This window comes from Dasypus novemcinctus, chromosome 24 (genome assembly GCF_030445035.2).
Source record: "Dasypus novemcinctus isolate mDasNov1 chromosome 24, mDasNov1.1.hap2, whole genome shotgun sequence".
Taxonomy (NCBI): Eukaryota; Metazoa; Chordata; class Mammalia; order Cingulata; family Dasypodidae; genus Dasypus; species Dasypus novemcinctus.
In genome coordinates, this window is record NC_080696.1 from 37561932 (window position 1) to 37574209 (window position 12278).

Sequence of the window (12278 nt, forward strand, 5' to 3'; positions counted from 1 at the left end):
TTTTAACCGCCTGGACTTGCCACCCTACAAGAGCTATGAGCAACTAAAGGAAAAGCTGTTGTTTGCCATTGAAGAAACAGAAGGATTTGGACTAGAGTAACTTCTGAGAATTTGCATCACTGAAGGACAAGAACTCTTTTGCAGTGTTTGTCCTTTTCCTTCTCTGCCTGTTGCACATCTTGTAAATTGGACTGTGACTGTTTAGAGAGTTATCTGTGTGTGAGTGAAATTAATGTTATCATTGAGATTTATCTCACAGTGATTCTGGATTTCAACTGAACATTTCCAGAAATCAGATCTATAAATGACTAGTTAAAACCTTACTTAACTTGAGATTTAATACATCAATGAAATCTGCCTTGTCTTATCCCACTAGATTATTTCCTTAACAACAATTTTGTTTATGTGTGTCAAACATCTCACTTGGGAATAGGTTGATTTCTTTTAGAGATTCTGCAGCTATGCAGGGAAGTCCCTTGGTAACTGCAATATGCAAGATCTTTATATTGAGCCTCTTGGTAAGAGGTATTTGTTAAAAGTGCAAGCTTAGCCCAGTTTCTGGGGACCACGGGCAAACTTCTGGCTTGTGCTCTTCCTCTCACTTCAGCCTTGGCCTGACTGTTGTTTTTCTTCTCTGGAGCATGAATCCATGCATCATATCATTTTGATGTTATCCCTGGAAGTGATGTGGGACTCTTGCATCTCTGTACAAAGTAGTTTTGTCAGTCTGAATTCAGGGAGAAATTGGTCCCAGCCTACAAATGACTTCATTCATCTCCTCATTTGGAAATTTTGATATTTTAATTGCGGGCAAATACTAAACTTTACAAACATAATTAACACTGGTTCCTTGACTGTTTATAAAAGTTAACCCAGAATTGGAATTAATTTAGCTGATTTCATCTGAGGTCATCATTGAAGATTTTTGTATGGGAATAGACATCTTTATAATTTTATCATACTCCAACAACTTCAGTTATATTTAATTATTGCCAAGGAATTCAGGTTGTAACCTGAGTATTTTCTAGTACATACTGAGTCAGTGAAACATCCTCTGAAATTATATTTTCATTTAGAAGGGAGACCTGTGGTACTGGATAAAATGAAGGAAGATATCGTCTAGTAACCACAAAAATTGTGTGTGATTTCAAAATCTTCAGATTTATCATTTCTCTGACACATGTTTGAGTAGTCATTTCCATTCTTTACGTTGTTCTGAATTGGATTAATATCCTTTATCTGCAGTGTTCTTTTCTTTCTTGAAAATTTAACAGGTTTTCTTTTTTTCTCACTACTATTTTAGACTGCTCCTTTAGTAACTGATTAATGCACTTTGAACTTCCCTGTAGTTAATTTCTTTTAACTTGGCCTAGCTTAGACTTGGTCAGGATGGCTGCTGTTATAGATTTGACCCTATGGGCAGTAGGATGAAGCATAAGCCAGGGTTCATAGCTGAACCTGGGGACATAACTTACAAAACAGGGACATTGGCAGGTTTCAGGAGCTTAATGTGCACAACTTACATTGAGCAAAGATTAAGCAGAGAGTAACAAACCCTTTTTCCATATGAAAAGAAAGTTTGTTTTGTTTTCTGGGGTTTTTTTGCCCCTATTTAATTCCTGGAACAACAAGAAAAACTTTTTTTAACTTGTCTTAAGACACTGCCATTATAAAGCAGAGACTTAACATGAGTGAAAGTGAAAAAGGTGAATCATCTAGATAGGCTCTCCCCAACCCTGTATTTAATTTTTTACTCCACTTACTCCACAAAATGTAGTATGATCTCCAAAAGTTCTAGTTGTTTGTAAATAGAGACTCTGCCTTTTTGCTGGTAGGGAGGGAAAAAATGCTATTGCTTTGTCCTACAGAGTGAATGTCTGCCAACTACCCATTCATTATGCAAGTCTAAACTTCGGTAATATATGGTTATGAAGATTAAGCCTTCTATAAAGACGCCCTATTGAGGTGGATTCTCACACTGAAATGTAGTTACCAACAATAGTTACAAGAGATTTATGACGTTAAATTAAGAGATGATGTAAGAAAATAGACTTTTGTTTTTTGTTCTACATAATGCTTCATTATTCATTTAGGGACCTAGAAATATTGTGTGAAAATATATAAATATCACCCAAAAGGCTTTCTGCCCTATATTTTTAAAATACAGAATAGTTATATTTGAAGTAGCCCTGGCTCTAGTTCTATAGGGCTTGGCTATTTAATATTTTTATGGAAGAAACGTTTAGTTCTGGAAAAGGCAAATGCTTGTATATATTTTTGCAGCCTGGGATTTCCCTTACTCCATTTCTTCCTTTAATTTAAGTGGTCACCTGTAAATGTCTTCCTTGCTACGTTAGATAAATGGGGGCTGGATATCCCAAGAATCAGAGGTTATATAAAATTACTACAGATAGATAGCAGACATAAATATCTACCAAATGCTAACTTAAATTTTGGTCCAAATTGAACATATGGAAATAGAGCGATTTCTTAAATCTGAACTAAATTGCTTTTAGAGTCCTTTTTTTCTTTGTAAGCATTGTAAATGCTAATAAATCCTGTTTTTTTGTTTTGCTTTTTTTTACTGCATGTTACATTGAAATAAAAACAAAGTAAAATGAGAAATTGCCTTATTCTTCTGCTCCTTTGGGGGTTGGGGAAGGCAGCATTCCACAGCCTGGGTCAGTGGGGAAGGCCCTCACTTGTTTGATCACATGGAATGGTTTAAAACTGATCCAGTACCCATAATAATGAATTCCTGTTCTTTCATTTATGATCTTCTGTCAAACTGCAGAAGACTCCAATTTTATATGACTTAAAATAGCTAATTAAAATTCAGATATTAATTTTTCACTAAGAGATTGATATATCAATGTAGATTTACCAGAAATTTTAGTGAGGCATGACCCAAATGCCCACAAAGGTCTCATGCTAACTGAACTATTTCAGTCAAGCCCATTCTTTTACTTATCTGGTTAGCAATCTGAACTGCTATTAGAGGTGACTCATGGGTATTTGTGTGAACACAGGAATTAAACTTCTCGATACTTAGATCCCTCCTTCCTTCTAAACACCTTTATGGTTAAACACTTCTATTTAGTAATTTTTGGTATCTCCAGCCCCCTCCCTTTTTTTGTTTTTCTTTAGAGTTATTTGCAAAACTGTTTGTATATATGCTTTCATTAACTAAACAAGGAATGATAGCACTGGATTGTATAATACTAAATTGGAGTTCCTTTGTTTCCTTGAACTGTAATTTCTAATCCTCAGGTAACTCAACAAATATTACAGGGAGTCAAGTGCTTTTATAAAGGTACTTAAAAGGGCTCCCTCATTTGCATTTCCTTAAAAGATGTAAGATTATGTTTATAATTAAACTTTTTTGGTTCTTCATTTGCACACTTTTTTCTTAGTCTTGGGTAAGAAGGTGTTTCTCACCTGCAGCGAAGCCTTCTACATGACCAGAGTCCTATAGATTCCTGCCTCTGCTTTTGTAAATGGGCAGGATACAGCCTGTATTGTAAAGTGGATAGAAAAATAACTAGAAAGACCTCAAGGGAGATTAGATTTGGCTTCTGTATTGATGAAAACCAAAATGAAGACATATGCAGGGGCACTGACAAACATTAGGGCCTCCATCTGAATTGTTTATCTGAAATAATTGAAGGTGTTTCAAGACAGTACCATAGCCATGGATCCTGAGTAACCATTAGCTAGCTACCAAAACTAACCATTCTCAACAAGGTAGCCTGCTTGCCAGCTTTAACATCATTTTCTCATTAAGGAAACCAGATTTTCATACTCCCATTTAAAAACCAAACTGGGGAAGTAGGTGTGGCTCAAGTGATAGAGCTTCCACCTACCATATGGGAGGGCCTGGGTTTGATACCTGGGGCCTCCTGGTGAAAAAGGAGAGAGCATGTCCACGCAACAAGTCAGTGCCCACGCGAGTGCCTGTGTGATGAGCCAGTGCCCTGTGCTAGTGAGTAATGCAGCAAGATGATGACTCATCAAAAGAGAGACAAGGGGAGGGTGAAGGTGAAGCACAGCAGAAACCAGGAACTGAAGTGGCACAATTGACCAGGAACCTCTCTCCCCATCAGAGGTCTCCAGGATTGAATCCCAGTGGATCCTAGAGGAGAGAAAATGAGAAGAGAAGACAACACAGACAGCAAAAACAGGAGGGCAGGAGGAGGGGAAGGGGGGGAAATAAATAAGTCTTTTAAACAAAACCGAACTGGTAGAGAGACTAAAGAAAGTAGAATTTTTTTTAAAATATATGCTGATTTAACAGTGACTGGAGGACAGAAACTTCAGGCCCCTCCCAGGTCCTGCAGAGTAGACCTTATTCTGTTTAATCTGTCCCATACAAACAGCTAGAAAGCTCTAACTGCTGCTTTTTGGCTCAAAAAAGGGAGAAAGACATGCCCTCTCAGTGTGAGGAAATCTTCCATGGGAAAATAAGTAGCTTTTCTTACTGACCATTTGGCTCTTCAGTCCTAATGGTACACAAAACATCAACCTGGGACCCAGCTGTAGCTAGCTGACTGCTGTTCTCTGAACTTTTTTTAGGAAGAGTGTCTCATCTTGTTTAACTCCAGAGCAGAAACTGCTGCCACTCCCAGCCATTTCAGTTGTCAGTTTTGTGTGTGTGTGTGTGTGTGTGTGTGTGTGTGTGTGTGTGTGTGAACAAGGACTCCTTTGTGGCCAGTATATTTGGAGGTGGGGAGGAATTCAGGGGAATCTTAATCTTCCTGTTTGACAAGAGAAGGGTCTTCAGCACAGACCCCAGAAGTACAATGGTGGCTCCTTAGAGCATGTTCCTGCTGAGCAAAAAGTGTGGGAAATAGGATTTACTTAAAGCACCCCTCAGAGAAGGGCCTTAAGAATTTGTAGTCATACCTACAGCTCACTGAAAACAGCCATGCTGTTATTTTTCCTCATTTCTAATCTCAGACCTACTCCACTATTCATCTTCCCCATCCTAACAAGCAATACCACACTCTATTTACTTTATCCCAGGACAGCTGCCAACTTTTATTACTCACTCTGTGCCAAACACTGCTAGATATGCTACATTTACTGTCCTTTAGACCTCCCAGCCACTCTCAGAAAGGAATGACTTTTACAGATGAGAAATTAACTTGCTGACATTTCCACATCTATTAAGTGACAAGTGTGCAAATTGGAATTCAGGACTGACTCCAAAACCTGTGTGTTTAATCGTTTTGCTGCATTGCTGCTCACAAATCACAACCCTGAGAGTCTTCAGCGTCTCATCTAACTGGTCTCCAAAATTTCTTTTGAATCTCTTCCCTCAGAGCTGCCCTCATTGCCACAGCCATAGCTCTCATCCCTAACATGGTTAACTATAGCAGCTTCCAATTCTCCAGTCCAGCCTAGGTGCTGCCTTGGAATGATTTCTAGAGAACCTCAGTCTCAGTGTCTCTCCCTTGCTTAAAATCTTACTATTCCTCCATCACCACAGACTACACTCCTGCACCTGCCACTCAAGGCCTTTTCTGAGACTAGAGAACTTATCTCCAGCTCCTTCACCGTCATTCTGGCTCCTGTTATACTGAACTATTAGTAGGCCATTCTGTTTTTTGTTTCTGTCTGGGATTGTGATCTTATTAAATCCTTTCACCTCTGTCAGTCTGGTTGTCCATATGTAAGATGATTCCTCACGTGCCTATCTTCCAGGATGTTTTGGCGTCCAGTCACTGCAGCACTTCTCTTTGCTAAATGCTTTCCTAATGTTTCTAGCACTCAAAAATCATTCCTTTGAAGCCAATCCTTTTTTAAAAACTTATTTTGAAATAATTTAGGCTTATGGAGCTGTTGCAAAGATAGTAGAGATCTTCTGCACATTCCTCATTCAGTTTCCCTAGTGCCAACATCCCACAAACCATGATACAATTATCAAAACTAATAAATTAACAGTAAAATAAAACTAAACTACTGACCTTATTCAGATTTCACCAGTTTTGCCACCAGTACCCTTTTTCTTTTCCAGGACAAGATCCAGGATCTCACACTACATTTAACTGTTACATCTCCTTAGTCTCCAGTTTGACAGTCCTTCATTTGTTCCTTGTCTCTTCCATGATCTTGACATTTTTAAAGAATACTGGTTAGTTACCTTGCAGAATGTCCCCAATTTGGGTTTTAGGTGTTCTTAGGGTTAAGGTCATGAGTTTTTGTGCAGTATAATATTGAATGTGCCCTTCTCAGTGCATCATGCTAGGGGCCACAAGGCATGTCCCGTTGCCAATGATGTTAACCTCATCCTCTGGTTAAGGTTAGTGTCTGCTAGGTTTCTTCACCGTAACATCATCCGATCTTCTTAATATGCAGACACCCCTGTAATAAAGCCTTGGAGTCAGATAATTTATGTTGAATTTAGTAAACTCCAGTACCTCAAAGAGTCAACATCTGTAAAGTGGGAATGCCGACACGTGCTGAGAGTACCGGGATAATGCGATATAGTAACGAGGCATAAGGTTCACTAAATGGCAGTGTATTTTAACAGAAGGTATTTCCTGATAGAAGAAACAGTTTCTGTGCTCTGTGGGAGTGGAAGGTTAAAGAGCGGAAAACGAGACGTTGGGTTCTGGGAAGAAGTCCGTCGTACCCCGCTCCACCCGTCAAAGGTAAGAAAACTGTAGAGGGCACAGGGATGTGAAATGCTTCTCCACGGTAACACAGGGGTGGGGCTGGCTCCCAGGCTGTCCCGGACGACTGTCTCAGAGCTGCTTGAGGCTCTGAGGCTCCCAGAGACCCCAGACTCTAGCCACAACCCCGAGCTTTCCCGTTTGTCTTCGGTGCATTTTAGCATCGTGCATCTGTTCGATCTGGGCGCAGAGGGGGTCACAGCACCCCCTCTCTTCGCCTCCCTACTCGCCCGCCAGCCTTCACCAGCATTTTTTCTGTACAGCTTGAGTTGGGAATTTTCCACATTAAAGCGCTCCTTTGCTTTTACCTCTTTGGACGGCGGAGGGCACACTCTCCAAGAGCTATTGGAGCTGGGGGAGCAGGCTAAGATCCGCCTCCCTACCACGCTGACTCCTGATAGGCTGTCGGAGCCGTCCATTCTGACAGGCAGCTATGCGCCGGCGCGGAAAGCTCGGGGACTGGGGTGAGATACCACAACGCGCAGCTTTCGTCTGGGTCCGAGATGGTAAGTACCTGCGGGTTGTGTGGGCTGAAGTCGCAAGCTAGCCAAACGTGGCGGCCCACCACTCTGCGCCCATCGTCCCATCCTCCGGGGGTCTCAGAGCGCCGGGAGGGGAAGCCGTGGGGCTGGGCCGGGCTGACTAGATGGCGGAACCCTGGCGGCGCGGGCCTTCGGTCCGGGGCACCCGAGCTGAGGAGACCGGGGCCGAACTTCCCGATCCCTGCCTCTGGACCGGAAGTAGGAGCTTGGGCGTCGGCGAGGAGCCGACAGAGGGGGAGGCCGGCTTCCGGGCCCCGGAATCTCGGCGTCCTGGGCCTTGTGCCATAAAAACAATAATAATAAGGTTCCGTGCAAGCTTAATATATGTCAGACTCTGCTAAGCGCTGTACTTACCTTGTGTTTGAGTCTGACCACAGGCCTATGAGGTAAGTACGACCATTATCCCCGTTTTACATAATTTGACTGAAGCTCCCCGATTGTAAGTGCCTTGTCTTAGGAAATGGTGGAAGTGGCTCTACACCCAAGAAACTTGACTTTTAATTCCCTGCTCTAAACCACACATCAAACCTCCTTTCTCTCCGTTTGTCTTTTCGAGGCGCGGGGACTTGGTGCAGGAGCCAGAAACGGGCGGGGCTCACCCTTGGGATCCAAATGCCTTCTTTCTGCCTCTCGAATTGGAACTGTGGGCATTCTACTATTCCTTTACAGATTTTTTATTTTAATCCTTAGAGCTTGTTGTCAAACAAATTGAGAGACCTTTTGAATGTTAAACCAAAAATTTTCTTTGAAAATATAAAACTTTTATAAGAAAAGGAAAAACTGCTCCACCACCTAGAGGCACCTACTTGCCATTAGACATATTACTTAGTCTTTTTCCCTTCTCTTTTTACTTTATATAGTTTAGCTCCTATTGAATATACAATTGTGGGCTCTTTTTTTATCGCAGTACAAAGTACATCATTTGTAAAACTAATAATGCTTCAGGTACATGTGATTTCATTTTTCATAGCACTTTTTAAACTAATTTTTTAAATTAAATTTTTAAAAATTTTACAAGTAATACTTGCCCACAGTAAAAAAAAATTAAAAACTATAAAGGGACCTTTAAGTGAAAAATCAATCTCCCAATCTTGACCGCCAGCCTTAGTTTCCTTCTTCAGAAGCAACCATTCTTAGTTTCTTGTATGTCTATGCAAGCATGGACATACCCCCTGTTTTTTCTTATACAAATGGTAGTTTACAATCCACACCCCGTGCTGCAGTATTGGGTGCATAAAATCATGAAAGCCTTGCATGTTTACATGTACATTTTAACACATTCAAACAGTACCAGTTAGACTCTGAGCTGTCCCTGAGCTTGTAACCAGCTAGTGTTAAAGAGCTTTCCTTGAATGCCAGGAGTTAAAGAAAGAAAAAAAAAAGGAAGACAGAAAAACACCTTTTCTTGTCTTTGAAGATTGATTACGCAAGTGCTCTTCTTCAGGGCTTATCCACACAATAATCCAGACCAAAGGATAGGGGCCTCCCATTTCCTGTCTATGCGTGTCTTTTGTTGCAGACATGTGTGGCCCCAGGATTTTTGTTTATACAGGCCCAAAGGTCCCCTCTTCCTCATTGGTTTCCTCACAGTCCTGGACATTATAATGTATGTTATATGGCCAACAATCCCTTGCTCCAGGCAGCATAGCTTGACTGCTCTCTCAATAACATTCTGTAGGAAAACCTGGTGAGCCCTTTTCTACAGATAGGGCAAGTTCTGAGTGATTACCTCACGCCATGACCAAACGGATTGGGCTCCCAGTGCTCCCAGTGCAGGAAGGTTATTCTGTTCCCTCAGGAATTAGGACCAGAGCTCCACACAGAGCCAATGAGGGCATGGGAAGAGGCCGGCCAGGGTACAAGATCATTCCTCTTTTAAGCTGTCTTTTTCTTGATTCAGCCACTTGTCCTGTTAAAGCAAGCCTTGACTGTTTTATGCAGCTTTTAGAAAGATGTTTCTGCCAGTTCTTAGTCATTATTCAGTTTCTATAGGGGAATGGAGCCTTGAAGTATCTCACTCTGCCATCTTGATCCGGAACCACCTCTCCTCCCCAATATTTTTTTTTTCACTTAATTTTATGAGGCTTTTTATAGCAATCAAAAATTTAAACATTTTTTTCTCTGCAAGACCTGAGAAAGCTTCTCCAACCTGGGCTAGGCTTGCATGAGTGAGGGCTATGAGGCCTGGAGGAGTCTCCAGGAAATTCAGGGTCCTAGGAAAACTGACTAAAAGACCTCAAACTCAGCCAAAAGAAGCCAAGAAAGAAGAAATTTTGTTAAAAAGCCACAAGCAGTCAGGCAGCCAAGTCAGGCCAACTCTGACTCAAAGCTTGTCATCCCTTTCTAGTAGCCAAATGGTAACAAATATCTAGGTCTGGATATGCAGCCCTTCAGGGCCAGCTCAGATCTCCAACTTCCTCTTCTGCTCCCAGAAGTATTCTGGGTCTTTAGTACTATTAACACTGGTGTCTGCATCAGGGAAGGAGAGCAGTTTCCTGGGTTCTCTAGTTCCCAGGTGCATGGTGCCAACAGATGGAAAAATAAGTAGTAATAAAGCTCAATAATTACTTATCGGCTTAGCATAGGAGGGATAACCATCTGAAGCAAATGATTCACAAAAGAACTGTGATTAACTTGACTACAACCGTAAAACGTTTAAAAATTTCTGTATATACACAAAGAAAATAGGAGAGAAAAATGCTTGCCTCAAATATAACAGACAAAAGAGTAATTTCAAAAATATCATACAAAATGAGTTAAGAAAAATAGCACTCTCCAATAGGTAAATGGGTAAAACAATACTAATAGTACCTGCAAGAATGAAACCCATAGGAGGAGGGAGAAAGGAAAGAAGGAAGGGAGGGGAGGATGGAGAGGAAGGAAAGGAAGAAAAACTATATACAGAGAGCCAAATATCACAGCATTATCTGTGCTAATGATGTGCTGGAATCAATCCAAATGTACACCAGGGAAATAGTTTGGAAAATTATGGTATTATTTCACAGACTATTACAGAGTTACTAAAAGCCATCCATCATGAAGATTAGGTAGTAACAAGGTTAAATACCTTTGAGACATTAAAACAAACAAAAAGGAGAAATCATTACATACATTTTGAAAAATAGGCACACATGAACAAAGAGGAAGGAGAACATAGATGAAAATAGTGTGATGGAATAAAACTGGATGAGAATTATGGATAATTTTCAGACCATCGTTCTAAAGGGCAGTTTCACAGTTTCTACCAAAATGTCAAATATGCATGCCATAAGTACTACTAATTAGCAATATATTCTGCATAGACACTAACATGAATGCAAAAAAAAGATGGGAACATCTTTCAGTGATAATACACTATAATATCAAAATGTGCAGGTTTCAACAAAAGATTACAAAACATACAAAGAAAGAGGAAGTGATGGCCTAGGCAAATAAAGCCTTAGAAACTATCATTGAGAAGGATATCAGACCTGGGTCATACTCAAAGACTTTAAACAGTGGTTCTGACTATACTCAAAGAGCTAAAGAAAACAAGGAAAAAGAACTAAATGAAATCAGAAAACAATAGAACACAAAAAGAATATCCAACTAGAGATCGAAATTATGAAAAGGAACCCAGTAGAGCTAAAGACCACAGTCACAGAAATTAAAAATTCCTTAGAGGGATTCAACAGCAGATTGAAGTTGACAGAATGAATAAAGATTAAGGGAACATGAAAATAGGAAAATTGAAATCATCCTGAGGAACAGGAAAAGGAAAGAATGAAGAAAAATGAACAACCTGGGGAACCTGTGGGATACCATCAACATACCAATACAGGGAAGCGGACCTAGCCCAATGGATAGGGTGTCCGTCTACCACATGGGAGGTCCACGGTTCAAACCCCAGGCCTCCTTGATTCGTGTGGAGCTGGCCCATGCGCAGTGCTGATGCGCAAGGAGTGCCGTGCCACGTGGGGGTGCCCCCCATGTAGGGGAGCCCCACGCGCAAGGAGTGCGCCCCGTAAAGAGAGCCACCCAGTGCGAAAGAAAGTTCAGCCTGCCCAGGAATGGTGCCACACACACTGAGAGCTGACGCGGCAAGAAGATGCAACAAAAAGAGACACAGATTCCCGTGCTGCTGACAACAACTGAAGCGGACAAAGAAGAACACACAGCAAATGGACACAGAGAACAGACAACTGGGGCGGGGGGGTGGGGGAAGGGGAGAGAAATAAATAAAAATCTTTTTAAAAAAAGATACAATATACAGAGTGGGAATCCCAGAAGGAGAAAAAAGACTAAAAACAAAACAAAAAACTGATAACTTCTCAAATATAACCAAAGGTATGATTATACACATCCAAGGTGCTCAATGAACTCAAAATAACACAAACCCAAATAGATCCATGCCATATACTATAATACAGTATATTGTAATCAAACTGTCAAATGCCAAAAATAAGACAATTCTGAAAGCACAAGAGAGAAGTGAGACATGTCAGGTACAAGGGAGCCTCAATACAATATAATACTGAATTCTCATCAGAAATCATGATGGCAAGAAGGCAGTTGGGACTTAAAGTGCTGAAAGCAAAAAAGTGCCAACCAAGAATTCTGTATCTGGCAAAACTGGCTTTCAAAATGAGGGAGGAGTCCCAGAGACTTAAATCTTTGATGTTTGCATGTGCCAGTTGAGCCCTGAATTTTTGCAGAATTTCAACACCTACCCTCCAGTTCATTGGACTCACTCAGGACAACTAATAAGGAGATGATGATGGACAATGCCATCCCAAGAAACAGAGAGTGTTTGTAAGTGCAAACAAGATAGTTCCATCCATTTGCCCATGGCATCTAAGCTCCCTCTCAAAAGCAGAGTGGGCACCACCATCCCAGAATCCTCAGGTTTGGGGAATGAACAATGGACTAGAGTAGACTTACTGTTAGTCTACTATAGACTTATTATTCTAGCAATGGAAGAACTCTTATTGATATAAAGGTAAGTGGCCACCAGAGGTTCTGAGGAATGGGAGAGGGAAGGATAGGTGTAATATGGGGGCATTTTCGGAACATTGGAATTGTC

At 41.0% G+C, this 12278-nt stretch overlaps 2 protein-coding genes and 1 long non-coding RNA gene across 4 annotated transcripts in view; 2 read left to right on the plus strand and 1 right to left on the minus strand.

Annotated features, from left to right (window-relative positions):
• ITCH (itchy E3 ubiquitin protein ligase) overlaps positions 1 to 2625 on the plus strand; it is a 184379-nt gene extending 181754 nt beyond the window's left edge. For both annotated transcript variants that reach the window (XM_004454806.4, XM_004454807.5), the window contains exon 25: positions 1 to 2625. In XM_004454806.4, coding sequence (XP_004454863.1) covers positions 1 to 100 — 100 coding nt within the window. In that variant the 3' untranslated portion in view covers positions 101 to 2625.
• On the minus strand, positions 1595 to 7368 carry LOC139437499 (uncharacterized). The gene is made up of 2 exons (XR_011647318.1): positions 5967 to 7368; positions 1595 to 4132 (listed from the first exon to the last, which is right to left on the minus strand). It is a non-coding gene; the product is annotated as an uncharacterized lncRNA (long non-coding RNA).
• The window catches only part of DYNLRB1 (dynein light chain roadblock-type 1), a 23332-nt gene continuing 18136 nt past the window's right edge, over positions 7083 to 12278 (plus strand). The window contains exon 1 of the mRNA XM_004454809.4: positions 7083 to 7180. Within this exon, the coding sequence (XP_004454866.1) occupies positions 7178 to 7180 (3 nt within the window). The 5' untranslated portion in view covers positions 7083 to 7177. The remainder of the gene's footprint in view (positions 7181 to 12278) is intronic.